The sequence below is a fragment of the Bos taurus genome, chromosome 22, assembly GCF_002263795.3.
Source record: "Bos taurus isolate L1 Dominette 01449 registration number 42190680 breed Hereford chromosome 22, ARS-UCD2.0, whole genome shotgun sequence".
NCBI classification, from domain to species: Eukaryota; Metazoa; Chordata; class Mammalia; order Artiodactyla; family Bovidae; genus Bos; species Bos taurus.
In genome coordinates, this window is record NC_037349.1 from 17,943,028 (window position 1) to 17,970,263 (window position 27,236).

Genomic DNA, 27,236 nt, shown 5'->3' on the forward strand with positions numbered 1-27,236 from the left:
TCGTGTCCATCGAGTCAGTGATGCCATCCAACCATCTTATCCTCTGTCATCCCCTTCTCCTCCTGCCTTCAGTCTTTCCAGCATCAGGGTGTTTTCCAGTGACTTGACTCTTCACATCAGGTGGCCAAAGTACTGGAACTTCACCTTCAGCATCAGTCCTTCCAATGAATATTCAGGACTGTTTTCCTTTAGGATTGACTGGTTTGATTTCCTTGCAGTCCAAGGGACTCTCAAGAGTCTTCTCCAACACCACAGTTCAAAAGCAACACATCTTTGGCGCTCAGCTTTCTTTATGGTCCAATTCTCACATCCATACATGACTACAGAAAAAAACCATAGCTTTGACTATACAGACCTTTGTTAGCAAAGTAACGTCTCTGCTTTTTAATATGCTGTCTAGGTTTGTCATAGCTTTTCTTCCAAGGAGCCAGTGTCTTTTAATTTCATGGCAGCAATCACCATCTGCAGTGATTTTGGAGCCCAAGAAAATAAAATCTGTCACTCTTTCCATTGTTTCCCCATCTATTTGCCATGAAGTGATAGGACCAGATGCCATGATCTTAGTTTTTTGAATGTTGAGCTGTAAGCCAGCTATTTCACTGTCCTCTTTCACTTTTATCAAGAGGCTCTTTAGTTCCTCTTCACTTTAAAGTGGTGTTATTTGCATATCTGAGGTTATTGATATTTCTCCTGGGAATCTTGATTCCAGCTTGTGCTTCATCCGGCCCGGGATTTTGCATGTCATTTGGGACATGTTAAAATCGACACGCTCAATGATAACTTTAGGGAAATTATCTCTAAAGATAAATTAGCACCCTAAAGATGGTAGGTAGCAAATGCAAGAAGGCTTTTCTTTTCATTCTTATGAGAAGGGGTTGCTTGTTTTATGTAATTGGAACATTTAATTCATGACCAATGGGCTTCCCAGGTGGCTCAGTGGTAAAGAATCCACCTGCCAATGCAAGTGATGCAGGAGATGTGGGTTAGATGCCTGAGTCAGGAAAATCCCCTGGAGAAGGAAATGGCAACCCACGCCAGTGTTCCTGCCTGGGAAATCCCATGGGCAGAGGAGCCTGGCGGGCTACAGTCCACGGAGCCATGAAGACTCGAGCATGACGAGCGACTGAGCATACATGCACATGCATGACCAATGGTGTTCTCTGTGAGCCAGGCATGGCAGAGACTCCTTCTTTAAGGAGACTGGTGAGGGCACTTTTGGTTTATGGGGGTGAGGCGGCAGCAGAGCTGGAAGTGGAGAGAAGAGGAAGAGGAAGGAAAGGAAGGGAAGCCCAGAGTTCCATGGGGTCCTCTGACATCCGCAAAGCTTCCGTACTTGAATCTGGGGGAGGAAGCTGCCCTTTGGCAGTTTTGGTTCATGTAGATGCTCAGGATGCTATGAGAGGTGTTGGGATGCAGAATACTTTGAAACAGAAAATGCTGAGAAATATGAGATGTCCTTTGATTGTGTCAACATTATTTCTCCTTTATTTGTGCTGTTTTTGTTGCCAGACTCATTTCTGGGACTTTATAGATGAGGAACACACCTCCTCGGTCCCATTCCTGCTCTTTCCAGGCACCCAGATTGCAGAGGACATACACGCATCTAGAGAGATCCTCGGTAGTGCCACAATGGCCATTTCTTCAGGCTGTCCCAGGCAACTCGAAATTGTGGAAGAGGCATGACATTGGGATATAATCTCAGCCTGAACACAAGCCTACCACAGGCTCCTGTCAAGCTTCTTATCTGTAAAATCAGGCTTTGTCTACCTCAGGGGTTGGCAAAGTATAGCCCACTGGGCAAATTCAGTCCATCACCTCCTTCCATATGGCCTATGAACAGTTTTTATACGGTTGAAAAAGATTCGGAAGAAGGTGATTACTTGGGGACACATGAACATGGTGAGAAAGTTGAATTTCAGTGGCCCTCAATAAAGATTTACTGGAACACAATGACATTCATTCATGACAGATTGTCTCCAGGGCCAAGTCAAATAGTTGTCATGGGAGGCCATGTGGCTTGTGTCCTGGACAGGCAGGACCTACAGGCTGAAGTCTGTATTTCTCAATTAAAGTTCACTTGATGTTCTGGGAACCGGTAGGATGATGAGAAAATGTCAGGATGGAAACGATGATGAGAGGCTTCCGCTCCCAGCCAAGAGGAACAGTGTACAGAACTGCCCTCCTGCTATAAACAACTAGGAAACCAGAGAGAATACACCGAACACCCATTCTCAGAGGCCCGAGAACAGGCAGCGTGGGCCTGTGCACCTTGAGAGAAGGGAGCATTGGGGCACTGACTCCATGTGTACATTTAGGGAACACGATCCCCTGGGCCCAAGAACTCTGAAAGGGAGGCACCATCTCTTGACTTCAGGGAGAACTGATGAAGAGCCAGCCTCATCCTCTGACACCCTGATGGCAGCGTCAGGACCGGCACGGTGAGACGATGGGCAGGCAGACCCTCTTCAAGGCCAGAAAGAGCTCACATGGCCAAAACAGATGTGTGGGGAGAGGACGTCCTAGCTGTGGGGGGGAATTGGTGCAGGGGATGGGAGTTGGGAGTGGATGACCTTGACGGTCCCTGGCATCTGGAAGCCCATATGAGCTCCTCTGAAGTGGGGAGTGTCTGGGAGTAGAGTCAGGAACAATCTTGGACATCAGGACTCTGTGCAGAATGGCTGGCAGCATGGCATGGGGCTTGACTCACAGACCTGAGTTTGAAGTCTGCTCCATAGTTGCCAGGCTCTCGTTACCCACCCTCAGTTTCCTGATCTGTAAAATGGACATACTAACACCTCCTGCTCAGGGTTACTTCAACATTCAAGTAGAAGAGATTTAGCTCAGCTCAGTGTATAATTTTGTTACTGCCATCTCATGGTGGAAATCAACTTCTCTGAGACAAACACCTCCTGAGATGGGTTCCCTCTCTGAGTGCCCAAGGCCACCCTCTGGCGGTGGAGACAAAACCTCCTTTTAAGTTGTCATGCCCTACAGAGCTTAGCCTCTCTCCCCCAGGGCTAGGGGGATGGCCCCCTCAGACTGTGCGCTGCACACCTCCAGGGGTGCCAGCTACACAGATGCTGATGTGAACAGTGCCTGAGGCTTGTGTAGAATGGCAGCAATACCTCTTGTTGTGAAAAAAAAAAAAAAATGAAACAAAACAAAAGAAAAATCCGCGAATCCAAGTCCAAGCCAGATATCACCGCCCTCCCGCATGGACGTGAAACCAGGCCCTGGCTTTCAAGTGCTGCTGACACAGGGACTTTTATTTTGGTCCCTGGGGCACTTTGAGATCAGAATCCTGGGGGGCTGATGGTGCAGGAGGGGAGGATGAAGCCCACACACCAAACCCCAGGACAGACTGGTCTACCCAGCGTGGATCAGGCAGCAGCTAACAACTGCCCACCGCTTCCCCAAGCATCCTCGCCTCCACCTGGAAATGGTTTATAAAGCCTGAACTCCTTCTTCGTCTTGGCTCCTCAAGGGCTTTTCTGTCATTTCTGAATTAGGCCAAGCAAGAATGCGTTCACTCCCGAGCCAGTCAGCCAACAACCCATGCACCCTAAGCAGTCCCAGGGTTCCCAGAAAGGACAGCCAAGAAATGAAGGCAGGCAGAGCCTTTCCTGACAAACTCCGTTACCTCCATGAATGTGGCTCGAAGCCCGAACACGTCCCCTTGCATCTCAGACAAGGCACACCTCTTGCTGACTGCTGCTGGCCCAGCGACATCTGGAAAAGGAGACAGAAAAGAGGGTGTTTTCCTTCCAAACGTCTTGGACCGGAGATGCTTGACCTCTAAAGACTTGGCATGCTGGTAAAGCAATTGTGTGGGGTTCAAAGGGCTCGAGATGAATAAGCCATGGCTTTACTGTTTACCAGGAACAGAGGAGACCAGCCGGGAAAGTGGCCACAGGGTAGGCAGGTGTGGAAGGGTGGAGTCCTTCCCATAAAAGTGCACTGGGGGTTCATCGGCTTCTTTCTCCCACCCTCACCCACTCCCCTGATCCACTTGTCACTGGAATGGAATCTTCCAGTGAGTGTTTCTTCTCTCTCATTTATTTGTGATTTATTGATAGGGCGTGATTAAACCAAAGCTACAGGCACAAACAAATGTTCAAGCTGCCAAATGTTTATAGCTCAAAGCATAACTTAAATATTTTGCTAAATCATGGACAGTCAGAAGCATTTGAAATCTGGTTATCCTTTGGAAAGGGAACAAAGTGGGAGACAGGTTTTATTGTTCATTATCAGCCAAAGGTAACCAAAGTGCATTGACTGCTATTGGCTGATGCATTTCGACTCCAAAATGGGATCTTGCATCACCAGAAGCTTGCAGGAAATGCCCCACCTCTGAGGGTCTTAGCCCTTTTGAATCAGAATCTGTATTGGAAGGAAATTTCCAGGAGGTTCACAGGAGGTGAAACTTGGAGAAGCAGTGGGTTAGCAAATGGATCTGCCAGCTGAGAAACTGACTTGATTCTGTGCTGGGGATGGGGACTGCCTTGGGGGTGGGTACCATGTGTACTAGGATTTTATAGAAGCATAGCTCCATCAACCAGTGAGATAAAGGGATAAGCTGCTCATTCCACAAACTGTTGACTCACTGAAGCATTTATTTAGCATCTGCTATGTGCCAGGCACAGGGATACATTGTGAGACTTGTGGTGCCCTGGAGGAACACACAGTCTAGTGGGAAGAAACACACACTTCCTGGAAGGGGTAAGTCTGAGGCAAGGGCAGCTGTCTATTGTGTGGTAGAAACACATGGACTTTGGAGCCTGAGAGACCTGGATTTCAAACTCAGGTTCATGATTTAGCAGCTGCGTGACCTTGGACAAACTAAGCCTCAGTTTCCTTACCTGTCAAATGGGTACAGAGATAATGCATGTGATGTCCACAAACACCTTAGGCACTACAGATGGTAGCTGCTATTATTTTGCACATAGACTTCAGGAGCGCAGAGGAAGGTTAACCTGAGTGGGAAATCAGGGAGGCTTCTCGGAGGAGGTGGCTCAGAATTGAGGCTGTGCAATGAATGCAGGCAGGAGAAAGAAGAGAACTCCTAGCAGAAGGAGGAGGTATGAAAGGGCAGAAGGGTACAAAAGGGCTGGATGGTAGGGTGTCACAGTCTGAGCATGCTCTTTAGGGCATGATGCCTCTACCCTCTCTGCTTCTAAGTGGGAAAAAGACAAGCTGTGAGGCTACCATCATTGCTAGTGTTGGAATTCAAAGACGGACATGGAAAGAACCAGTTACTCTTCACATTATTTCTCTGCTCCCCCACCAGTTCGTCTCATGATAATACCCAGCTCCATGCCACCTGCTTGGTGACTTGACACACCACGTCTTCACACGCTATGCTGTTCTAACAGACCTTCACAACTTGGGGAGGAAGAGTCATGTGGCGTGTATTTGGAGGGTTGCATGCTCATGTCTGTGCCTATTTGGTGTTAGATTCATGTTAAAATGGAAAACCAAGACGATGCTCACGGCCATCTCATTGTCTGAGCCAGGGTACTTTGATTCATGGGTGGAACTTTGCTCCCTAAAGCTGCTGGCATAGAAAACCTTGCCTCTCATTTCTGACCCATTGGATTCTACTAGTTGAAATACAATGGTCCCCTTACACTTAATATTTAAGTCATTCGAAGTTTTGGGCAGAGGTAAACAATTTCTGGATCAGGCTTCATCACTGGATGGTTTCAGATCGACCCCCAAGGCAACAAAGCCTGAAACAGGAGAGCTCTGTGGGAGTGTTTCCTCTCTGGTGAATTACCCTGCCCGCTTGAGCACCGCTGTTATTCTGGTTGGTTTAACAGCCATCCTACAAGGGGATTAGTCCTAATGCTTGGCCAGGAGAGCTAACTGCTGGCTCAGGGTCTGGTTTAGAAACAGTGGTGTAAGGCAGCTCAGTGCAGCCGGGTTCTGGCCTGCAGGGCAAGGGGCTGGCCCTCTGGTGCCAACTCTGACATTTATTAGCTGTGCAGCTAGAGGCGACTTATTCCCTGCCCAGCCCACATTAGTCCTCTGTGAGATGAGAAAACTGGCCTGGATCGGAGTGGCCCGTATCCTGTTCTGTGGAACCCTCATTGTGTGGGATGTTAGAGAGGGGCTTATGGCTGAAGGCAAAAAGGATTAAAAAATCAAACAAAAATGGCGGACGCTGGATGGACAGTGGTGTCCAGCACCTTTGAAGAGCAAGGCTACAACAGAGACATGAAGAGAGATGAAGAGAAGGCAGCTGTTTCAAGTCAGGAGGTCCAGGCTTTGGGGTCAGAGGGCTGGTTTTGATCCCAGTTCTGTCCCTTTCTTCTGCTGGACTTGGGCCAGTGACTGCATTGCGGAGTCTGCTTCTTTGTCTGTGTCACGGGGACAGTAAGAACCCCCCAGGTGCGTGGAGTCACTGAGAGGGTTAAATGGGCTGTGCACTCAAGGGCTTAGCATGCACTTATTATACTCCGAATGTTTGCTGTTGTCAGTACACCTTGTATAAACGTACTCTGAATCAGACATTCTCAAAAAATTTTTTTTACCTGCTTCAGAGTTCTCGGGAACTTTAGAGGAACTACTTTTTAAACTGCACACCTCATCTAGTTTCTTTTTCTCAAATTAATTTTTATTGGAGTATTGTTGCCTTTTTTTTTTTTTTTTTGCCTCGCTGTGTAGCATGTGGCATCTCGGTTCCCCAACCAGGGATCGAACCCACACCCCTGGTATTGGAAGTGTGGAGTCTTAACCACTGGATCGCCAGGGAAGCCCCCACCCCATACACTTTCTTACTCCCTCCTTTGTTTCATGATTATAAACGTTGCCTCTCTGATGGTGCAGAAAGCAGGGTTGGCCTGCGTCTCCGTCCTGCTAGTGAGATGGTTTCTGTGGCAACAGAAATCCGTGGGTGAGAAAAATAAATGGCCTTGCAAGGAAGAAACCAATTTGGGCCATTGGACCACACTCACTGCCAGTTTCCTGGCTGCCTGTTCCACACAACGAGCAGTCATTTGTCCAGGGCAGGCATGCCATCCAGCCAGGGGCCAGACAGATCCAGCTCACCCCCAACACAGAAAATGATTCTCCTGTTTGTTGACGTGGGGGACAAACATCAACCAGAACAAGTGTTTCAAATGAGACATTCTGGTTTGTAAACAGTAGGTTTCTCTGATGTGGATGCAGTTGCAGATGAAAGATGGCAAAGTGGCTCACAGTAGCTGAGAAGAGAAGAGCTTGAAAGGAGCCACCACTTAAAAAAATGGGTTCTTGGAATGCGGCCTCCTTTCTGTCCTTTTTCCGGAGCAGGGGATAAAGTGTCTGGACAACTTTCTTTGGCTCAGGATAGCAGGATGTGGTTCACCTGATGCTGTGCCACTGAATCGTGTCGGGAACTTAAAAGGACTGGGATGAGACCAGGAGGCCTCTGGGATGTAAAGGGTGGGGGCCGCGGGTACCTCCCTCCCTCCCTCCTTTACCTTTAGTGAAGCCCAAGGGAAGTCTGAAAAGAGACAAATGCCACTGAGAGCAATGCGGGGCTGAGATGAGAGTGCTCTGAGAAGGCCAAGTGGGAGACGGAGTTTCGGGACGAGCGCCAGGCTCAGAAGTAGGAAGCAGGATTCTCCTCCTAGCCCAGCTTCTCTCTCTCCTTGTGGAACTAACTCAGTTTTCTCCTCTGGAAACGGGTTTTCCTTGACCTTTTTGCCCCAACAGGGCCACTGTAAGCATCATGTAAGTGAAGTGAAATAAGTATTTACCGAAATTGTTGGAAAAAAAAGAAACCCAAAACTTGGATATAAGGCAGAAACGGGGGTGGCACAGCCTTCATGTCACATGTGGCAGCGTGACGGTGTTCCCCACTCCATCCCGTGCCTGCGAGGGTCTGGGGAAGTTCCCTCTGTGCTCTTCTTACGCTTGGCCAAGTTCCATGTTAACTTGTGGATTTTTGTCCAGTAGTGACACCCATGCAGATAGTTTTTGTCATTTTGAAAAAGACAACCCCAAAGCTTATGGTTCATTGTCATGCAGGATATCAACTAGTTCTACACCTATCAATCTTGTCCTGACATTAAATTGCTCATGAACCCCCAGCTCCTCAAATGCTTTTTGGACGGCTCTAAATATCTTACTGGTTCCTTCCCTACATCATGAGTTGAGTATAATCTTTGCTAAGTTTCATTTTATAGTTGCACAAGAATGCTGACCTTACCTTTTTGAAAACTATGTCTTAACACGATCACGTGCCCTCCTGACTATCTGTGGGCTTGCTCTTTGAGCAGGGATGTTCTGAACTGGTACTAAATTCTATTCCAAAGCAACTCCTCTGACTTGTCTTTTACAGGTAAGCTCTATAAGCATACCTGTGTTGTTATAAAACATTACTGGTCAACGTGCTTTGTGACTTAAAAACATCCCTTTCCCCCAGGGTCCCAGGACCCAGGACAGGAGGTGGAGAGAGGATGGAGATGAGTGGGGAAAAGGTGAAGTTATGAGAAGGTCCAGAGAACTGAGATCATAAACAGAAACATGATCAGAGAGTTACTCCAGTACCCTCAACAACCCCCAAATAAAAGTAGCTCGACAGTCCACAGAGCGATTTCCCTATGAAACCACTGTCTTCCTCAATAATGATGACAGCCCTGTGGGGGATAGTCATATTCCCAGTCATCAGGTGATGGTAGGGCCGTGAGTCTGAGAGGAGAAGCACCGTGCCCATTCAGAATGCCCCTCTGGGGAAGGGTGTCCTTAGTCGATCTTTATTTGTATTACAACTTTAAGCTAAACTTTTATTTTTCTGGGACTCCCCTTCTGGTCCAGTGGTTAAGACTCTGTGCTTCCAATGCAGGGGATGTGGGTTTGATCCCTGGTTGGGGAACTAAGATCTCACATGCCATGTGGCATGGCCAAAAAAAAAAAAAAAGAAAAAAAAGATATATACCTTAAAAAAAAGCTGTTTTATATTTCCTAATGAGTATGATTATAGCTAGCATTTATTGAGTATACCTTATGTGGGGGCATATGCCAAGTATTTGCATAATATTTAATTTAAGCTTCTTGATGAACCCACAGGAGGCACTTTGAGTAACCTTGTTTTCAGGTGAGGAAACAAGCTAAGAGAGGTTTCGCCTCCCCTTCAAAATCCAACAGTCAGTAAGTGGTGGAGCTTGGACATGAAGCCAGGCAGGTCTGACTTCTTGACTATGCTCTCATCTCATGTTCTATGGCACAGGCACAGCACTTTACAGGTTACAAAGTGTATTCACATCCCTTCTCTCACTTGGTTTTCACAACCAGCCTATGATGTCACGATTTAGCATTTGGCTCATGAGCAAAACAAGCTCCCAGAACTGTTAGGATACACCACTCAGAGCATGATCCACACTCATGTCTTTGGATTCAGATCCTGCGGCTTCCCACCACACCAGGTGTCTCCAGACCCCAGACAGCCTCCCGCGAGTCTCGCCTTGACTCAGGGCCTTGGACTATGTGGGTCCAGAGAGGTGGACAGCATTTCTGTAGGGGTGGGATGTCCTGGAAGGGTTGGGGCGGGGGGTGGTAGGACAAGGTCATGATCACCCTGGTCCCAGGATTTCTACCCGCCAACCTTGTTCTGCGAAATAAAGTGTAGATGCTCAGGGTATCAGACAGGCTTCAGTGGAAGAGGTGGCAGCCAGAGGAGAAACTGGATGAGAACCATGGGCAGTGCCTGTGTGAGTGAAGCACTGGGCACTGGCTTCCCCCAGTTTATCTGCCCTGTCCTGGAAGCCTGAAATGACTACAGGTCACAAATGGATAGGACCAGGCCAGGGAGCTGGTGCTTATGCTGTGACTCTAGTTTACATTTCAATTTAACCCATACACTCTAGGCAGTGTCAAGAAACTATCTCTAGGTATTCTGGGGCCCTTACACTGACTGGTAATAACTCACACACATGAGCTGAAGCTCCAATACTTTGGCCACCTGCTGTGAAGAGCCGACTCATTGGAAAAGACCCTGATGCTGGGAGAGATTGAGGGCAGGAGGACAAGGGGACAAAAGAGGGTGAGATGGTTGGATGCATCACTGACTCAATGGACATGAGTTTGAGCAAACTCTGGGTGAAAGTGAAGGACAGGGAAGCCTTGTGTGCTGCAGCCCATGGAGGTCCCAAAAAGTTGGACACGACTTAGTGACTGAACGACGACACTGACTTCTGTAATAACTCACCTGACTACACTGCTACAATTACAAGTGCAGTCAACGCCAGGAAGGAGGAAAGGCATGTGCCACAAGATTGTACTCGAGGAAGACGATTTGGCTTTGTCTCGTGGACCAGCACTTCTCAAGTTACCCGACTCTCTGATTAGCACAAAGATCCCCTGAGATCTGGCCAGTGTGCAGATTCTTGTCTAGCAGATCTGGAGTGAGCCTGATAGTCCATGGTACTCCCAACCTCCCAGAGGAGGCCAGTGCTACTGGTCTGGGGGCCACACTTTGAGTAGCCAGGGGCCACATCAGTGGTTCCCAAACCTGAGTGCATATTACAATCACCTAGTAATGAAATGAAAGTGTTAGTTGCTCAGTTGTGTCTGATTCTTTGTGACCCCTTGGACTGTAGCCCACCAGGCTCCTCTGTCCATGGGATTTTCCAGGCAAGAATATTGGAGTGGGTTGCCATTTCCTCTTCCAGTGGATCTTCCCAGCCCAGGGATCAAATCCGTGTCTCCTGCACCGTGGATTCTTTCCATCTGAGCCACCAAGGAAGCCCCTAGAATCACCTAGAGATCTTTTCAAACTTCTGAAGCCTAGGCTGAATCCCAGAGCAACTTAGCTCCAATCTTGGGGGATGGGCCACAGGCTGTAGACATTTTGGAGGGTTCCCCAGGGGATTTTAACATGAAGACAAGTTGGGAACAACCGGGCCTCAGGACTGGGCCCTCGGCCATTCCAACTTGGACTTGAAGGCTCTCAGCTCCTTGGCTTAATGTATTCTTTTCCTGTACTCCCCTTGCAGACCACCACTCCTCCAGGGTGAGGTTTTACGGGCTGCCTGACTTTTGTTGTCCCTTCATTTTGGTCCCATCTGCCCCGGTACAGGCCTGCCTCACAGACTTCTGTGCCAAAAGTGGTAACATTCTTAAGAGCCAGACAGAAGGGAAACCACACCCTTCCTCTTCCTTTAAATTTCACTGGCGGCCCAACGCCCCTCAGGGGCTCTTAGGGATCCTGAGACCCTCTGCCAGGCCTGAGGTCAGGGGTGGTCCTCCCCTTACCCCACCCTGGGGCCAAAGCGGGGAGCGGGTGATGGTGCCAGATGGAGGAGCCCAGCCTGGCTGTGGCTTCAGATCTTGGCCATGAGAACCCTGTTTTCCCAAATAGGAGAGGAAAGGCAGGGCATGTGGAGCCCAGACCCTGGCAGGGTCTTTTATCCCCTCCTCCGCCTTGGTAGCAGCAGAGAGTGTGCAGAACCAAGTGCTGGCAGCCGCTCCCTTTTCCAAATTTCCATCCTGTGCCGTCCCACCCATACTCTCTACGATGACGTGTGTATCAACCGTGGAGACAACTTTGGATAAAGTGCCTTCTAAAACCACAGAAAGTCCCCCCAGGCTAAAGCAACATCCTTGTCTACGTTAGAGGTCATATCTCGGGGCAGAGATGTTCTCCAGGGGGATGTGTGTATTGAAATCTACTGTTTCTCCCCCACATGTGCTCCTTGAGAATTTCTCTTCCTCTGGACAAGCACAAATGTGAAGAAAGCTCTTGAGTTTAGACCCTCTTTTCCTAAATTGTGTAATGAGGCTAAAAATGTACAGACTAAACAAATTGAGATGAGCCCTACTGATCTAGTGCTTAGAATTCTGTGCATGGAAAACTTTTTTCTTTCTGATTATAAAGAGCAATCCTATTTAAAGTGACAGTAAAGGGAAGCATTGGGTGGGTGACGAGCTGATTGCAGAAGTGGCTGAGTAGTTTGCATTCTGGGGTAAGACTCAATTATTTTTCCTATTACATATGTGTGTTGAAATTGATTCCTTGGACTGGCTGTGGTTGGGAGAGTTCATCTGATGGCTTTAGTTTAGGATGTTAGGAGTGTCTGGCGTCCCAAAGATAGTTTTACAGATGCCCCTAAAGAGTACTTTTCACTCTCTATGAGAAATGGTGTTTCATTTGGGTTTTGTCCATTCAGATAGTTTGTATGGGTTCAGCTCTAGGAGAATTTGGGTTTGGGGCAAAATATACCATGTTGTCCTTTATTGTCCTCTTTTTTAAAAAGCTGAATATAGTTCCCTGTGCTATACAGAAGTACCTTGTTGTTATCTGTTTTATAAACAGTAGTTTTTATCTGCTGGAACAAAACTCCTAATTTATCCCCCTCCCCTTTCCCCTTTGGTAACGGTCAGTTTGTTTTCTATATGTGTGAGTCTGTTTCTGTTTTATAAATAAGTTCACTTGCATCATTTTTAGATTGCCTATATAAGTGATATCACGTCTTTCTGATTTGCTTCACTTAGTATGACCATCTCTAGGTCCATTCACATTGTTGCAAATGACATTATTTCCTTCTTTTTTATGGCTGAGTAATATTCCATCACATAAATGTGCCACATCTTCCTTATCCATTCATCTGTCAGTGGACACTTAGGTTGCTTCCATGTCCTGGCTGTTGTAACCAGTGCTCTGTAAACATCGGGGTCCATGTATCTTTCTGCATTAGAGTTTTCTGTGGATATATGCTCTGGAACTGTCCTTTCTCTCTCAATACATCATGTTTAACAGGTAAAATTAAGTTTAACTTGGGGTGGCCAGGAAGGAGAATTGAATTCACAGATGCTCCAGAGCTGCAGTCCCCAACCTTCCTGGCACCGGGGACCAGTTCTGTGGAAGACAGTCTTTCCACAGACCAGGGGTGTGGGGGGCTTGGTTAGGGGATGATTTAAGTGCATTACACTTACTGTGCACTTTGTTTCTTGTCTAATGCTGCTGCTGATCTGACAGGAGGTACCGGTCTGAGGCCTGGAGGTTGGGGACCCCTGCTCTAAAGTACGTGAAAGGTAGGCAGAAAGCCTGGTGGGTCCAGACCCTTTGTGGGGTGAAGGGGCCTGTCGCTTCTGCGTCTCCCCCACAAGCTGTCCCTGAAGTGCGTCCCAGTCATCTGTTCAGGCTCCTCGATGAGCTAGAAAGTTCTAGAAACCACCGTCCATTTCCTCCTATCACTTCCTCAGGAAGGTTCTTGATTTTCCTAGACTGGGTCCTCCCTCCTGCCCCCCTTAAGTTCCTAACCACCATACATAACCCTTTATGGCACATTTTTAATAGTTGTAATAACTTATATGGTTCTGTTCCCCTCCAGGGGAAGACATGATTTGAGATTCCCAAGGTTTACATCACGTGTGAACAAGGGTTAATCTGTCTAGGAAAACCAAGTCGGAAAGCAAATCCATATGTGGCCAGGGAAATATAAAATGAAAGCCTTCTCTGTTTAAGGCCCAGCCTTTGCCTCCCCTGCCCCAACCCTTGTCAGACAAGCCTCATTGATTTGAGGTTGGTTCCAGAAAAGCAGGAATGCCCAGACTGCCTGCCTTTGGGGCGGCTGGTTCTATTGATGATACGGCAGCTGCCCCGCCGCCCCTGCACCCCAGCTGACCCCATGCTTAACTGGCTGCATCCTGGAGCTTTCCCCTGATTGAAAATGTCTTATTGCCGTCACGGTGGAGAAGGAAATGGCAACCCACTCCAGTATCCTTGCCTGGAAAATTCCACCAACAGAGGAGTCTGGCAGGCCACAGTCCACGGGGTCGCAGAGTTGGACACAACTGAGCGACTGAGCACACACGCACACATTGCCACCGTGGGTGCCTGGTATCTGGCCTGCTCGGCCGAGTCTGTGTGTAACGTCTGCCTGTCCCACATCATCACTTGGCAGCACAGAGTGGACACCAAGTGCTCGGACAGCCATGGTGGCGGATTATCTACCCCTTTTTTCTTTTCCTTCTTTCTGTCTGCCTTTTCCATACATTGACTCTTTTGTATTTTTAGCACTTTCATCAAAAAAGAAGCTGAGAGGCCACAAGACTGAAATTAGGACCTTTTTTTCCCAAGGGTTGGCAGCTCATGGAAGGGCCTGACAGGAGGGCTGTTTGGATGGAATGGCTGAAGCAGTGCTAAGAAGCAATTGGCGTGGCCGGGCTCCTCTCCAAGCTGGTACTGCCAGAGCCCTGGTAAGGGGGCAGCCTCGAAATACTTGAAGAGTATCTTTTACCTTTCAAAGGAGATGGAGCTTGGGGTCATTTTGAGAAAAAGGAGTACTCACTGGGACAAAAAGTCCCATCTCCTAAACTGAACCACCGATGGCTAGGTAGCTGGATCTACTTAATGGCTACAGAAAACCTAGGGCATTGTCAGCCCCCACCCAGGATTCTGACTCCTTTGTTTAACATTCCGTTGGCAGAGAGACAATGATGACGATCGGGGAGGAAAGCAAACCAGCCTCTTGGGCGGCCAGCTTTTTGTCGATAGCTGACATTGTATCCAACGCAGGTCCACAAGTCTTTGTATTAGGTCGGCCAAAAAGTTCATTTGGGTTTTTCCATCTGTAGCATCTTATGGAAAAAGCTGAACGAACTTTTTGGCCAACCCAGTATGAGGCACCCAGCTGGACTCAAGTGATAGGTGTTTGTTTTGGACTGAATTCTTATTTCCCCTTGACACTGGCTCGCTTCGCACCAACTGCAGAACCTGCCTGGGAGACCGTGAAGAGCGCACCGCAAAGCACAGAGAGGTCAAACCAGCCCAGGGGCACAGCCCTTCTCTCCTGTTTTTGAGAATCACCCACTTTTAGAAAAGCCTGCCCATCATCTGAGCAGCTTGCTCGCCTGCTTAATCAGTGTGTGTGTGGAGGGGAGAGGTTCCTCCTGCCTTCCTGCTCTGCCACCCCCAGACTTTTATGGATCTTCTGAGACACTCAGGTTCCCAGAACATGGGCACCGTTTCATCCACTGTGAAAGGGATTTCCACAGGGCAGGAGCTGACCTGGCATTTCTTTTCCAACTAAGTGTTTCCAGAAGCTCCAACAATTTTTTTTTTTCCCCCTTGCAGTTGTCTTTTTTCCTTCTTGGAAAGGCCCTGCCTGCTTTGGGGGAGATGGAAGTAAAGCCACCAGTCTCGCTCAGAGCCAGGAGTTATCCAGTCCTCCTGGGAATCTTATCTAGAGGTTTACCAAGTAGCTTGTGGAGTCAAAATCAAAGAAAATGAAGTCCCTGAATGAGTATTTACCCCCCTACCAACTCCCCTCTTCTAAAGGAGAACAAGCCTGGTGTCCTGAGGTTACACTTGGAAGTAAAGATCTCATTGATTACATGGTTCTTAGGTTTGGACCCTTAAAAGACTCCTTCTCAAGTATAAAACTGTAAGCTTGAGGCTGGCAATGTTTACTTATTATCTCTCCTCCGTTTTACTAAAGCACTCCTCATTTTAGAGGCCTGGTGTCTTAAGAACAGATTCCAGGACTTCCCTGGCAGTCCAGTGGTTAAGACTCCATGCTTCCAGTGCAGGGGGCATGGGTTTGATCCCTGGCGGGGGAACTAACTTCACTTATGCTGCTTGGGCAGCCAAAAATAAATCAAAAAGAACAGCCTTCTATAAGGATGTAACTTGGGGTGTGTGATTGTGTGCATCTGAATCCTGAAATGGCAGCATCACTGAGCTTTTCAAGGATAATACACTTTTATTGGAGTTCATTTTGGAAATGTGTGTATGTGGTGGTGGGGACTTAGCAACTCATATGGGAGAATTTTTTTTATCTTGCCTATCTGAATCTTAATATCTTGAAAGGAAATACGTGGTGTAAAGGTATAGCCCTGCTATTAAAAGTCTGAAGGCTTTACTTATATAAGTGATTCCTGCCGGGAATCTCTCGGTTAATGTATAAGACAAGGGAAGCATTGAGATACAAACGTTTCCTTCAGCCAACACTGGGGCCTTGATGGAAAAAAGCACTTGTGTTTTAGGGTGGTGTCTTTCACAGGACATTTTCTTGGTTTAAAACAAGATCCTTCTTATAAACGACTTCCCTCTCCTGTCTTTATTGCTATCATATGTTTCTAAAACTAACATTCAATGCACTTTCAAATATTTCATCCTTTCCTTGATTTTCCAACCCTGCATAATGCACTCGTTGTCCATACTCTGTAGAGTTGAATGCAGCATTTAAGAAAACCTGAGGCAAGAAAATCACAGATTCTGAGAAAGGAAAACACCATAAAGGGGAGGTAGGCCAAGTTTTTCATGTTTATGAAACAGAAATTAGCAGATGTCATTCATTTTGCAAGTCATTCACTTTCCAGGTCCCACCTTTGAAGCTCATGGAACAGAATGAAAATGTAGGATTAGAGATACAGAAACCAAGTGCCCTGCCAGCAAATTATCTCTGGAGTAAATTTAGAATTACTCATGTAACTGTATGCCCTAGAAAAGATGCTAAATTCCTCTATACCTCTAAGCCAGCCCATAGGCACTTCCCTCTGCTTGGACCATCTTCCTTCTCTCCTCCCTTCACCTAACAAACTTCTACTTGTCTGGCAGGTATTTAGGGTCTTAGAAAAGCCTGCATCTTGCACTTCTTTGTTGTATCTATTGTGATTATCATTATTTAATCACGGTATACCCATGATTATATACACTCTGATGTCATTTTTTCCTGCTGGGCTGTCAGTTCTCTGGGGGCAAGGTCCCTGTGTGTCTAGTTCATGCTCCATCACCAGTGCCTATGGTAGTGCCTTGCGCCTGGTGTTGCCTCTGTAAACATGGGTATCAATAGCTTCCTCTGCAACAATTTCAGCTTTGCCTTTGAGCACTGCTTTTCAGTGCTTTCCAGGTGGCTCAGCTGGTAAAGAACCTGCCGGCAATGCAGGAGACCCTGGTTCAATTCCTAGGTCGGGAAGATCCCCTGGAGAAGGGATAGGCTACCCACTCCAGTATTCTTGGGCTTCCCTGGTGGTTCAGACAGTAAAGACTCTGCCTGCAATGTGGGAGACCTGGGTCCAGTCCCTGGGTTGGGAAGATCCCCTGGAGGAGGGCATGACAACCCATTCCAGTATACTTGCCTGAAGAATCTCCACGGACAGAGAAGCCTGGTGGGCTACAGTCCGTGGGGTCATAAAGAGTTGGACATGACTGAGCAACTATGCACAGCACAATGCTTTTTGGTGCATTAAAAGCTAACACATAATAGTGATCTTCCACCTGAAGCTGATGTCTGTAGTTTGAGTTGGAAGAAGAAAGATCGACCTTGGTTTCCTGTTGTTTCCAGAATTCTAGCCTCCCCTGATCACCCCACCTGCCTGGCCAGCCCTTGTGTGCTTCCCTCACTTGCTGCCCTCCCCTTTCCTAGGTTCTAGTGCTGGGCTCTGGTCTCTCTTTGGTTCTCAGAATGCTTCTGTCTTAGGCATCATCTGCTCAAACTCTTCCCTCTGGCTCGCAGCATCATCCTCAGAAGTGTGTTCCGCTCCTGCAAGCTCTTCCTGGATAGACTGATGGAAATGCCAACTCACCTCCTTGGTCATCCAACCCCACTGGTTGTCCCACATTTATGGACTCCCTGCCCATCCAGTCACCTGGCCCTGCAGTCTGAACCCTGGTCAACTGCTGGAAGAAATGTCCTTCTTCCTGGGCAGAAGCTGGCTTTTCCTCCTTTATAGTTTGTGTCATCCCTTTCTTAGTGTACCCCAGAAAGTTGGATATGTTCTCCTGACAGGAGAACCAGCTTTGGAACCGTCTAAAAAGTGAGTCCCTAGCAAAAGAAAGTCAGGCTTCTCTAGCAAAACTAGAATGGAGCAACTGTAGGCTTGTCCATGAAATAGAATGTACACAATCACTGGGAACTTTATAAAACTCAGGACAGTCAAGGGGGTCATCAAGTTCAACAGACCTTCTCTGGCATTTTGGGCCTTGGTTACTTGCCTTGGAGTACCCCTTTATTTCCTCCTGCCCTGACACGATGTGCTGGCAGAACACTGGAGGAGGCACCATGGATCTTGGACTTGACCCTGAGCCCTGGGTGCTTCTTCACTGTCTGTGTGACCATGGGGAGCCATTTCTGCTCTCTGAACCTTGATATTTTAAACGGCTCATCATTGAAATGGATCATAATCCCTAACAGCTTCATGGGGTTGTGGTAAGAATCCAGTGGGGGTCATTTATATAAGAGATGTTGCAAATTGTAAAGCGCTATAGAGATCAGGGATTATCAAGTATTAGAAGTTTATGAAGCCCTACGTTCCTCTTTTGGAGAAGGCAATGGCACCCCACTCCAGTACTCTTGCCTGGAAAATCCCATGGACAGAGGAGCCTGGTAGGCTGTGGTCCATGGGGTCGCGAAGACTCAGATACGATTGAGTGACTTCACTTTCACTTTTCACTTTCATGCATTGGAGAAGGAAATGGCAACCCACTCCAGTGTTCTTGCCTGGGGAATTCCAGGGACAGGGGAGCCTAGTGGGCTGCCGTCTATGGGGTCACACAGAGTCGGACATGACTGAAGCAACTTAGCAGCAGCAGCACGTTCCTCTTTCCTGAGTCCTATCCTCAGTATACCATCTCTGTGGTTATTTACTTTTAATTTTTCTTCAAAGAAATCACTTTTTAAAAACATATTTCTTGAAAAACCCTTTTCCCTTACACTTTAGAAAAATAGGAGGTAAGCCACAGACATAGAAAACAAACTTCTGGTTAACAAAGGCAGGGAGGGATAAATTAGGAGTTTGGAAATAACACATGCACACCATTATATATAAAAGAGATAAACAACAAGTACCTACTGTATAGCACAAGGAACTATATTCAAAATATGGTAATACCCTATAATGGAGAAGAATCTGAAAAGTATACACACACACACACACATACACATTGTATAACTGAACCACTGTACACCCAAAACTAATACATTATAAATCAACTATATTTCATTAAAAAGCTGCTTGTTTTGAAAAAAATAAGAGGTAGTGATAAAAATACAATAAATATGAACCAACACCATTAAATTCTAGCTAATCTCTTGTTTTAAAGCTCTGAGCCTGAGGACTGCTCTCTATCTGTTCCAAGTGACGCTGGGCAAGTGATGCAGGTGTTAAGGGCCTATGAGCACCAGGTGGAGACTTTCTCCTGGTTATAATCCAAAAGGTACAAGAACTGAAAATGGAGACAAATTCTGACTAACATGGTTCAACACTGTTAATGCATGTCTGGGTACCAACTTCATTCATCCTGTGACCAACAAGTTCATGGCCCAACATTGTGGAACCCTAGAAACATGTTTGGTATAGATGAGAAATGGTTTAGAGGGAAGGGGGTTGCTGAGGACTAAACTGTCTACATTTCATTCCCATTCATCACATTAGCTCTGTCACAGTAGCAATTTACTTCATCCCTCTGAACCTTAGTTTACTCATCTGTAAAATGGGATTTATGTAAAGAGGAGGGGAAAAACCCTATGTAGCACAATGTCTGACACAGCCCATTTGTGGTAAGTATAGGTCATATGCCAAGTACAGCAGGCTTCTATTTTTGCTCCTCATACCAAGAGCATAACTGGTTCAAGTTTCTGGTGTTTTGGTTCTGAGGAGCATGGAATGACTAAAAATACTGAGGAGAAAATCTGGGGCCATTTCTCTGCGAGCAAAGTAAAAAGGAGAATTAAAGTGATGACCTGGGCCATTCAGATTTTCAAAAGATGGGGAAAATGTCAACCAACAAAACAATCTCACCCAGCAGGACTTTGAATAGGCTTATCCGCTCTTTCAAAAAAGTGGTCATGGTCAGCAGGGTGTCAAAGACTGGCCAAAATTATAAAGCACTGAGAGGTGTTGATATTATGCATTTTTAAAGAAGGGAGTGCCAACTCTGAGTCTGCAGGATAAGAAGAAATATGATGGGTCCAGGGCCTTTTCAGAATTATTCTTGCACTTCAAAGAGCATGTACTTGGCATCCATTCCACCACTTTCCTGAGTTTGGTCAACGTGGCTGAGGAAAGGCAAAACTCTTAAAAATCCACACAGATGGAACATTTCCACTAGCCCTATTTTGGTATAAATATTCATCAAGGACTAGAAACTTTAAGTAGATATCGGTGTGAGCTATGCGTGCTTTGGACTAAATTTCAGCCAGTTTTCAGTCGTCCTGCTGTATCTTATCTCTCAGGAGGGCCAGCCCTTCTGAGATGTGGCTGCTGTTGTTTAGAGATCCCAGCCAATCTGTCTCCCCGGACCAGGGAAATCATGGGAGTTTGTTCTCAAGAGGCTTCCCGCCAGAAACAGGGGGCCCGCTTCAAGGTTCAGACAGAGGTCTGTGTTAGCTGTCTGAAGGCAGGAAGCAAGTCAAGGCTTGGCTCATCTGCCACCTTGAAGTCCACCCTTGTGTAGATGAGTTTGAAGGAGGATGATACAATTCGGCACCAGACATGGAAAATTCAGGCTGCTCTGGAAGGGTGCCTTTCTGCTTCCCCCCTCACTTTCAGTTCCTTTTCATCTTAGGATCCTTCCTAAATACTCTCTAGGAGTCTTCCTCCCACTCTTCTGGCCCCTTTCCCATCTTGCCAGTTCTGACCGTGGTCCACGAATCAGAAGGTTTTAGATTAAGCAGCGTGTGTAGGGCTCTGGGAGAGGTTGCTGGTCCAGCCTACTCTACTCCATGTCTCTCCGTGTCCTCTGCCCTGCTCCTCCGTCTCCCTGTCTACCCCTCAGGATTCCTTGTCTCTGCCAGGAAGGAAAACCCACTTGCTCTTACTTCTTTTGATGCCTCTCCTTCTCTCTCCTGTATCCCAATTCCATCTCATTTCCTTCTCAGTCCATTCATATTTTTGAGCCCTTCCTGTACGCCTGGCTTTCTGGGGCGACACAAAAGAGAAGTAAGGCCTGGTCTCTGCTCTCAAGGAGCTCACAAATGGAGGATGTAGACACAAGAAAGATGTCACGGGATAGGAGTTAAATGGCCAGGAAAGAGCTCGTTGGTAGAAGAGCTAGGATTAGAACTCAGGGTGTCTTAGCATTTCAGATTCAAAAAGACTTAAAAATGATTTTGTCCAAGTACCCCACCCACAACCTTAAATGGGAGATGGAACACGTGGCCAGATGCTGTGAGAACCACTTATAAGCACTGAGACCTCGTCAAAAGATCAAGTTTTTTTTTTTTTTTTTAATTCCTTTAATTATTAGACAGCTCTTTCTTATTTCGAGCTAAAATCTCTCTCTCTGAACCTCACCTCCCTCTCGCCCATTGGTTCTGTTTCCTTAGTTCAGGCATGCAGTGGCCACTTTTTTCTCATATCTGGTTCACTGTCCAAGTCCTACATACTGGTCAAGATTGAGGTCAGAGCATCTGTTTCTCGGGTGACTTCCTACCTGCTGGGAGACCTAGTAGGGTTCAAGGGAGGTACCGGGCAGGTGGCAACAGCCCTTCTGATTAGTGTGAATCTTGGTCAGAGTGTGTTCTCCCAGTGGGCTGTTTGCGCCTATGGGCTGTGAAAGAGGGCAGACTTGAGGAAACCCAGCTTTTCCATCAAACCTCACCTCTTTGTCAGATCCTTGCAAACCCAGGGACGGTCCCCATAATTTCATTTTCCAGATAATTGGCAGGGAATCATTTGTCTTCCTCCGACCCCAACCTGTTTAACATACCATCTGCAACTGACACAAATCAACTGCCAACAATTATTCCAGTGGCATTTCGATATACAAACCATGTGGTTTTCACTGTGCTGCGTCACCTGCTCAGAATCATGACAGGAAGGGGCCCCACAGTCTCAGACCAAGTCAGAAACCTGAAGGAATTGTTCTCATGCAAGGGATCATTCTTACTCAGGTTTCCTGATTTTCCTTCTCACAGTTTACCAAGGAATTCTCTGTGGAATTTCTTTTCCTCTAATTACTAGCTGAATGACTTCAGAATTGGAAGGTGGATAAACCTTGGGGTGCACATGCCATCCTGTGGTCCTCACAATTGTGTTTTCACATTCTGCTCACAGGCAGAGCATGCTGGATTTCACAGAGGGTGTGTGAGTGTGTGTGTGTGTGTGTGTTTCTCTCTCTCTGTTTCTTTCTTTCCATATATGTTGCATATCCTCAGTTATTATTTTTTTTTCCCTTCAATCACAAATCTATATCTTCCTGTAAAAATTCAAACTGAGTGGGGGTGAGCTTGCTGTAACTTCTCTGCTGAGCTTGGGAGTCTCAAGCATGCCAGCTTGGCAGGCTGTGCTATCCTATCATCCCAAGGGTGTTGGTTGAGAGGCGAGAGGGACAAGTTCTCAGATGAGAAAGTTACAAGACGTGCCTAATGGATGGATGGATATGTAGGTGTGTATCTCTGTAGTTGAAGATGGATGATATTTCTCAAGTTAGAAGTCAACTAAAACTGAGAACATGTGTGTCAAGACTTGGAACTCATAACACTGGCCTGTGACCCAAGCATAATATTCATTCATCCTTGTCTTTCAACATTCAGCTCAGATGTCGCCTCCTTGGTGAGCGTTCCCTGACCTCCCCAGGTCGGGTTAAGTACTTCCTCTCTTATCTCCCTCACTCCCTCATTTGAACCTCTGATCAAGGCTTTGATTCTCTGGTGGCCGGGCTGGCTGTTCCATCTCTCGAACTATCAGCTTCTGGGACTTCTTTCCTTTTTACTTCTCTGCTTCCCAGCTCAGCCCCTGACTTATAATAATTACATGGAATATGTGTTTGCACAGAATGAATTCTTAAAGTTGGCCAAATCAGAGGGAGGTGATGAGTTTCACCAGAATAATGTTTGCACATTTTACTTTCATTGGGTCTTTCAATAGTGATGATAACTCATGTGTAACACACACTCAGTTCAGTTCAGTTGCTCAGTCGTGTCCGACTCTTTGCGACCTCATGAATCGCAGCATGCCAGGCCTCCCTGTCCATCACCAACTCCCGGAGTTCACTGAGACTCACGTCCATTGAGTCAGTGATACCATCCAGCCATCTCATCCTCTGTCGTCCCCTTCTCCTCCTGCCCCCAATCCCTCCCAGCATCAGAGTCTTTTCCAATGAGTCAACTCTTCGCATGAGGTGGCCAAAGTACTGGAGTTTCAGCTTTAGCATCATTCTTTCCAAAGAAATCCCAGAGCTGATCTCCTTCAGAATGGACTGGTTGGATCTCCTTGCAGTCCAAGGGACTCTCAATAGTCTTCTCCAACACCATAGTTCAGAAACACACACTCAGGAGCCGTCAAATGCTGTGTTACGAACTTTATAGGTTATTGTCATGAGGACAACTTTTAGGCCCATTCTATAGATGAAAAAACTGAGGCTCAGAGGTAATGGGATTCCCCAGATAGGAAGCAGGTGACAGAGCTGGGATTTGAACTCAGTGTGTCTACTCCATCCCAGAGCCTCAGAACTCAACCCACATGTGCGTGTGTGTATACATATGCATGTATGCAAATATTTGTGTGTGTGTATGTATTGTTAGAGCTTTTTTTTGACTGAAGTCTTAATCTGTTTGTGTCCTTTTGTCTGATATGAAAGTGTCCCTTCTCAGTACCATGTTCTAAAAGCACAAATGAAAATATGTAGGATTACAAAGAAAATGAATATTACTGAAATAATATCAATATGTAAAAGCTAATCTGTAATTTAGTAACATAACATGCCTTTGTTAAATTAATTAACAACACCAGTCATGGATTTAATTACTGTTATTTCAGAACAAGGATGAGTATGAGCAGTATGCCTGGCATCTCTCTTGGCTGTAATAGGATATGAAAATATCAGATTTCAGTCAGTATGAAGGACACAGGGCCTATAGCCAGTTATCTTTTTCTAACTTAAATGTCACATTCAATAGCTTTATTTGCTTTAAAAAAAAAAAAGCACAGAGGATGCTACACTGCCAGGGCTTTTGTTTTCATTTATAATGAAAAAAAAGAAATGTTTCATTTTGGTTAGAGGTTAGGTATATAAGGATGCACTATTTTTCTTCATTTCTGTTCCTTGATAATATCAATTCTATCCACAGATCCTTGTTTTAAAAAACCCCTCTCCTCTGTCTGTTGATACTAACAAGAGTAAAAACAAAATCTCCCTCCCACACTTTCTCTAAAATAAGCCTCAAATGCTGACCCCTCCCCCCATCAGAGCCAGACCCCTTAACAAGGACACTGGTGACCACAGGGCCAAAGTGGGGGTGGGGAGCACAGGTATCCCTCGGCAGGTGGGTGGCTGTCCTCCAGGATGAGGGCAGGGCTGGGCTCCATTCCCCTCCAACTCTTCTAGCCAGAGGACTAGCTGGGTCAGTCACCTTGGTGGTCAGCCATGAATCAGTACGTGGAAATGCCTCTTAGTCACACCACCCAAATAGCTGCTACCTTCCTAAGGCAGGTTTCTTATGGGGCATTAGTCAGCCAAGAGCTCTCACCCTGTGTTCCTGCCCTTTGGTGCCCCTGACACCAGCATCTGAAAGGACAGAGCCTGGGGTGCTGAGCTGCCTTGGAGGACATGGGCTGTACACAGACAACTGGTCTACCACCGTGTGTCTGCAGTGGGGCTGAAGAGGCCACTGTTCACTGGTCATTGCCTTTCCCAGACTTCTCTTCACTCAATGCCCTGTTAAAATGCAACAACCGGGAGCAGAATTGTCATACGTACATCACTGTGATACTGTAGAGATAACTGGGGTTGGGAGTGGCTCAGATGTGTGCAACGCTCAAATCTGAGGGCAGACAGTAAAAGAGGAGAAAAAGAGTGGTGTGTCTGTGTGTCTCTGTGTCTTTGAGATGGAGGAGGTCAAGGAAAACACAGAGTAATAGAACCTGACATTATTTGGCTCTTCCCTCCCATGTGTGCCAAGTTGCTTCAGTTGTGTCTGATTCTTTGTAAGCCCATGGCCTGCAGCCCACCAGGCTCCTCAGTCCATGGGGATTCTCCAGGCAAGAATACTGGAGGGGGTTACCATGCCCTTTTCCAGAGATCTTCCCTCTTATACTTTCATGTGAAACACAGTCCACTGGACTCAAGTCTGCAAGGCAGGGACTAGAACTTTCTTTTTCATTGTCTTGTATTGAGCGCTCAGCAGAGTGCCTGGCATATAATAGGTATTAAATAAATATCTGCTAAATCAAGAAATGGTGACTATTAAGCTGTTTTAAAAAGCAAGACATCCGAGGCTTGGCGTGTCTAAGTGCCTGGGTAAAATCACCTAGCTGGGACCAACGAATGGTCTCCGTGAAGAGGACTACTTTTTAGAAGTGTAGCAACCAGACACCCAAGGCACATTGTTGCCATTGTCCTGATTTTTGCAGATGCTGTGACCCAGGTCTATTTATGGCCAGGTCTAAGTTTAGCTACAAAGAGAAGGTCCTGCAATCTGATATCTCAGAAGCCACCGGTGATGTCAGTAAGATGAACTTGGTCTTCCACGTTCTAGCACTTAACTTCCTATAGGATTTCTGTGCTGGGGCTGATGAGAAGAGGATACTAACAGCAGCAGGAGGAAATGTTATTTCGAGAACATACTATGCATCCAGGTGCTTTACATGCTTTCTCATTAGACTATTGCTTAAATATAGAACTATTATTAACTCTCTTCCTCAGATGAGGAACTAGAGGTCCAGAGAGGAGTAAGCAACTGGGTTGCAGACCCATGAAAAGGCAGAACTACACATCACATCTAGATCTCCATGCTTGCAAAGGTTGCATGTTTAACTGCTTCTCAAAATGGCCTTTAAACTGTGTGGCCAAAGCTACATTCACAGCCAAAATGTTCACCTGACCTTCTGAGCTTTGAGGGTATGAGGGTGACATGAAGTCAGGGGACCCTGGGCATGGAAGTGATGAAACAGAGAAGATATCCTTTTCTTCATTCTTTCAAGATGCTGTGAGCCAGTGCCTCTCTGCTACGTCACATGCAAATTTTGGATATAACATTTTGCCCCCATGTCCCCTCTGCCACCTGAAGGGACTGACCAAGCAGATCAGTAGATTCTTCTCAGCTCTTTTATCTAATGATTCCTTCACATTTTCTCCAAAGATTTATTTTACAAAGGAACCCATATTTTAAAATAGGAGGAGGGGGAAAAAATCAATACATACACATATCATATGGATTTAAAACAACTGCCACGGGCTGGACCCTGGCGCCAACTTTGTCCTACAAAAAGAGTGACTTGCCAAATAGAGCCTTTGGTTTCTTCTCCCTCAGCAATCTTATTTCCTTTTAAAGCATGTCCTGGTGGGGGCTCGGGCTGTGTTTTGCTTGGTCCTGATTCTTGTGTTATTGGGTAGACCGTGAGTCAGGCTGACCAGGCATGTAGAGAATACGCATTCCAGAGGCCAAGCTTATCCCCAGGATAGAATTTCCTGGAAGCTCTGGAGCTTGGATCTCTAGGATTTTTTTTTTTTTTTGTCCAGTGTCCTTGCTTCTTCAGTAATTTTTGGATACTATTATATGATCCCTTAGATTGTCTCTCTACCAGCCTCCTCTCTAGACAGTTCTAGCAGACTTCTAGAAAACCAAAGGAACAGATCTAGGAAGTCTTTCTTTTCTACCTGGGAAATGGCTTTGACTTGGTGTGGATGACAGCATATACCTGGTTGTGGCCAAGAAACATCAGAGAGGTACAGAGGCCTGATAACCTTTGGCAAATGCTGGGCCATCCCTGAATCACCGTCAGCAGTGGGCTGACCTTCATCTGTGTGTGAAGCCTGAGGTAGTAATCCTAGTCCTTCTCCACCAGACTTCTGCTTCTGACAAAAGCCTTCTGGTGTCTTCCTGCAGTGGAAAGGGCTTCAGTTTTAGAGTCCGAGAAAAATGGGTGTGAGTTCTTAATCTGTCATTATAAGATCTTAGGTGAGTCATTGAAACCCTCAGTCTTCATTTACTCATGTGTAAAAAGGACATCATTATGTTTGTAATGTAGTCCTAAAGACTAAATGAAACAAGCGAGAGAAAACATCAGGCATCCTGAGTGTACTCAAAAGATGTCTCTCTTTTTTCCTTTCCCTTGCCTTTCCCCAAACTTGTCCATCCTAGCAGAGAAGAGATGAATCTTTGTGCAGATCCTCGGGGGGACCAGAGTCCAAATGGATCATGAAAGTAAGACCACAGGTAAGCACTTCTCATATGGAAGAGCAGACAGTGAACAAAGGCTTGATTTAGGGCTTTTCCAAAGCTTTGTGATTGTACTAGTATTTCTGCTTTTGTGAAAGCCCAACTGAAATTCCACATCAAATATTTAGGCCTAAATACCAAAAACAA

General features: G+C 46.4%; 1 protein-coding gene and 1 long non-coding RNA gene across 2 annotated transcripts in view; one reads left to right on the forward strand and one right to left on the reverse strand.

Moving 5' to 3' along the window:
* Positions 1-27,236, reverse strand: part of LMCD1 (LIM and cysteine rich domains 1) — a 57,017-nt gene that overhangs the window by 23,689 nt on the left and 6,092 nt on the right. Inside the window, 1 exon segment of the mRNA NM_001076222.2 lies at positions 3,641-3,729. Within this exon segment, the coding sequence (NP_001069690.1) occupies positions 3,641-3,729 (89 nt within the window).
* LOC112443504 (uncharacterized) overlaps positions 9,524-27,236 on the forward strand; it is a 730,208-nt gene continuing 712,495 nt past the window's right edge. The window contains exons 1-2 of the long non-coding RNA XR_009492349.1: positions 9,524-13,017; positions 14,066-27,086. This is a non-coding gene — a long non-coding RNA (uncharacterized lncRNA). The remainder of the gene's footprint in view (positions 13,018-14,065; positions 27,087-27,236) is intronic.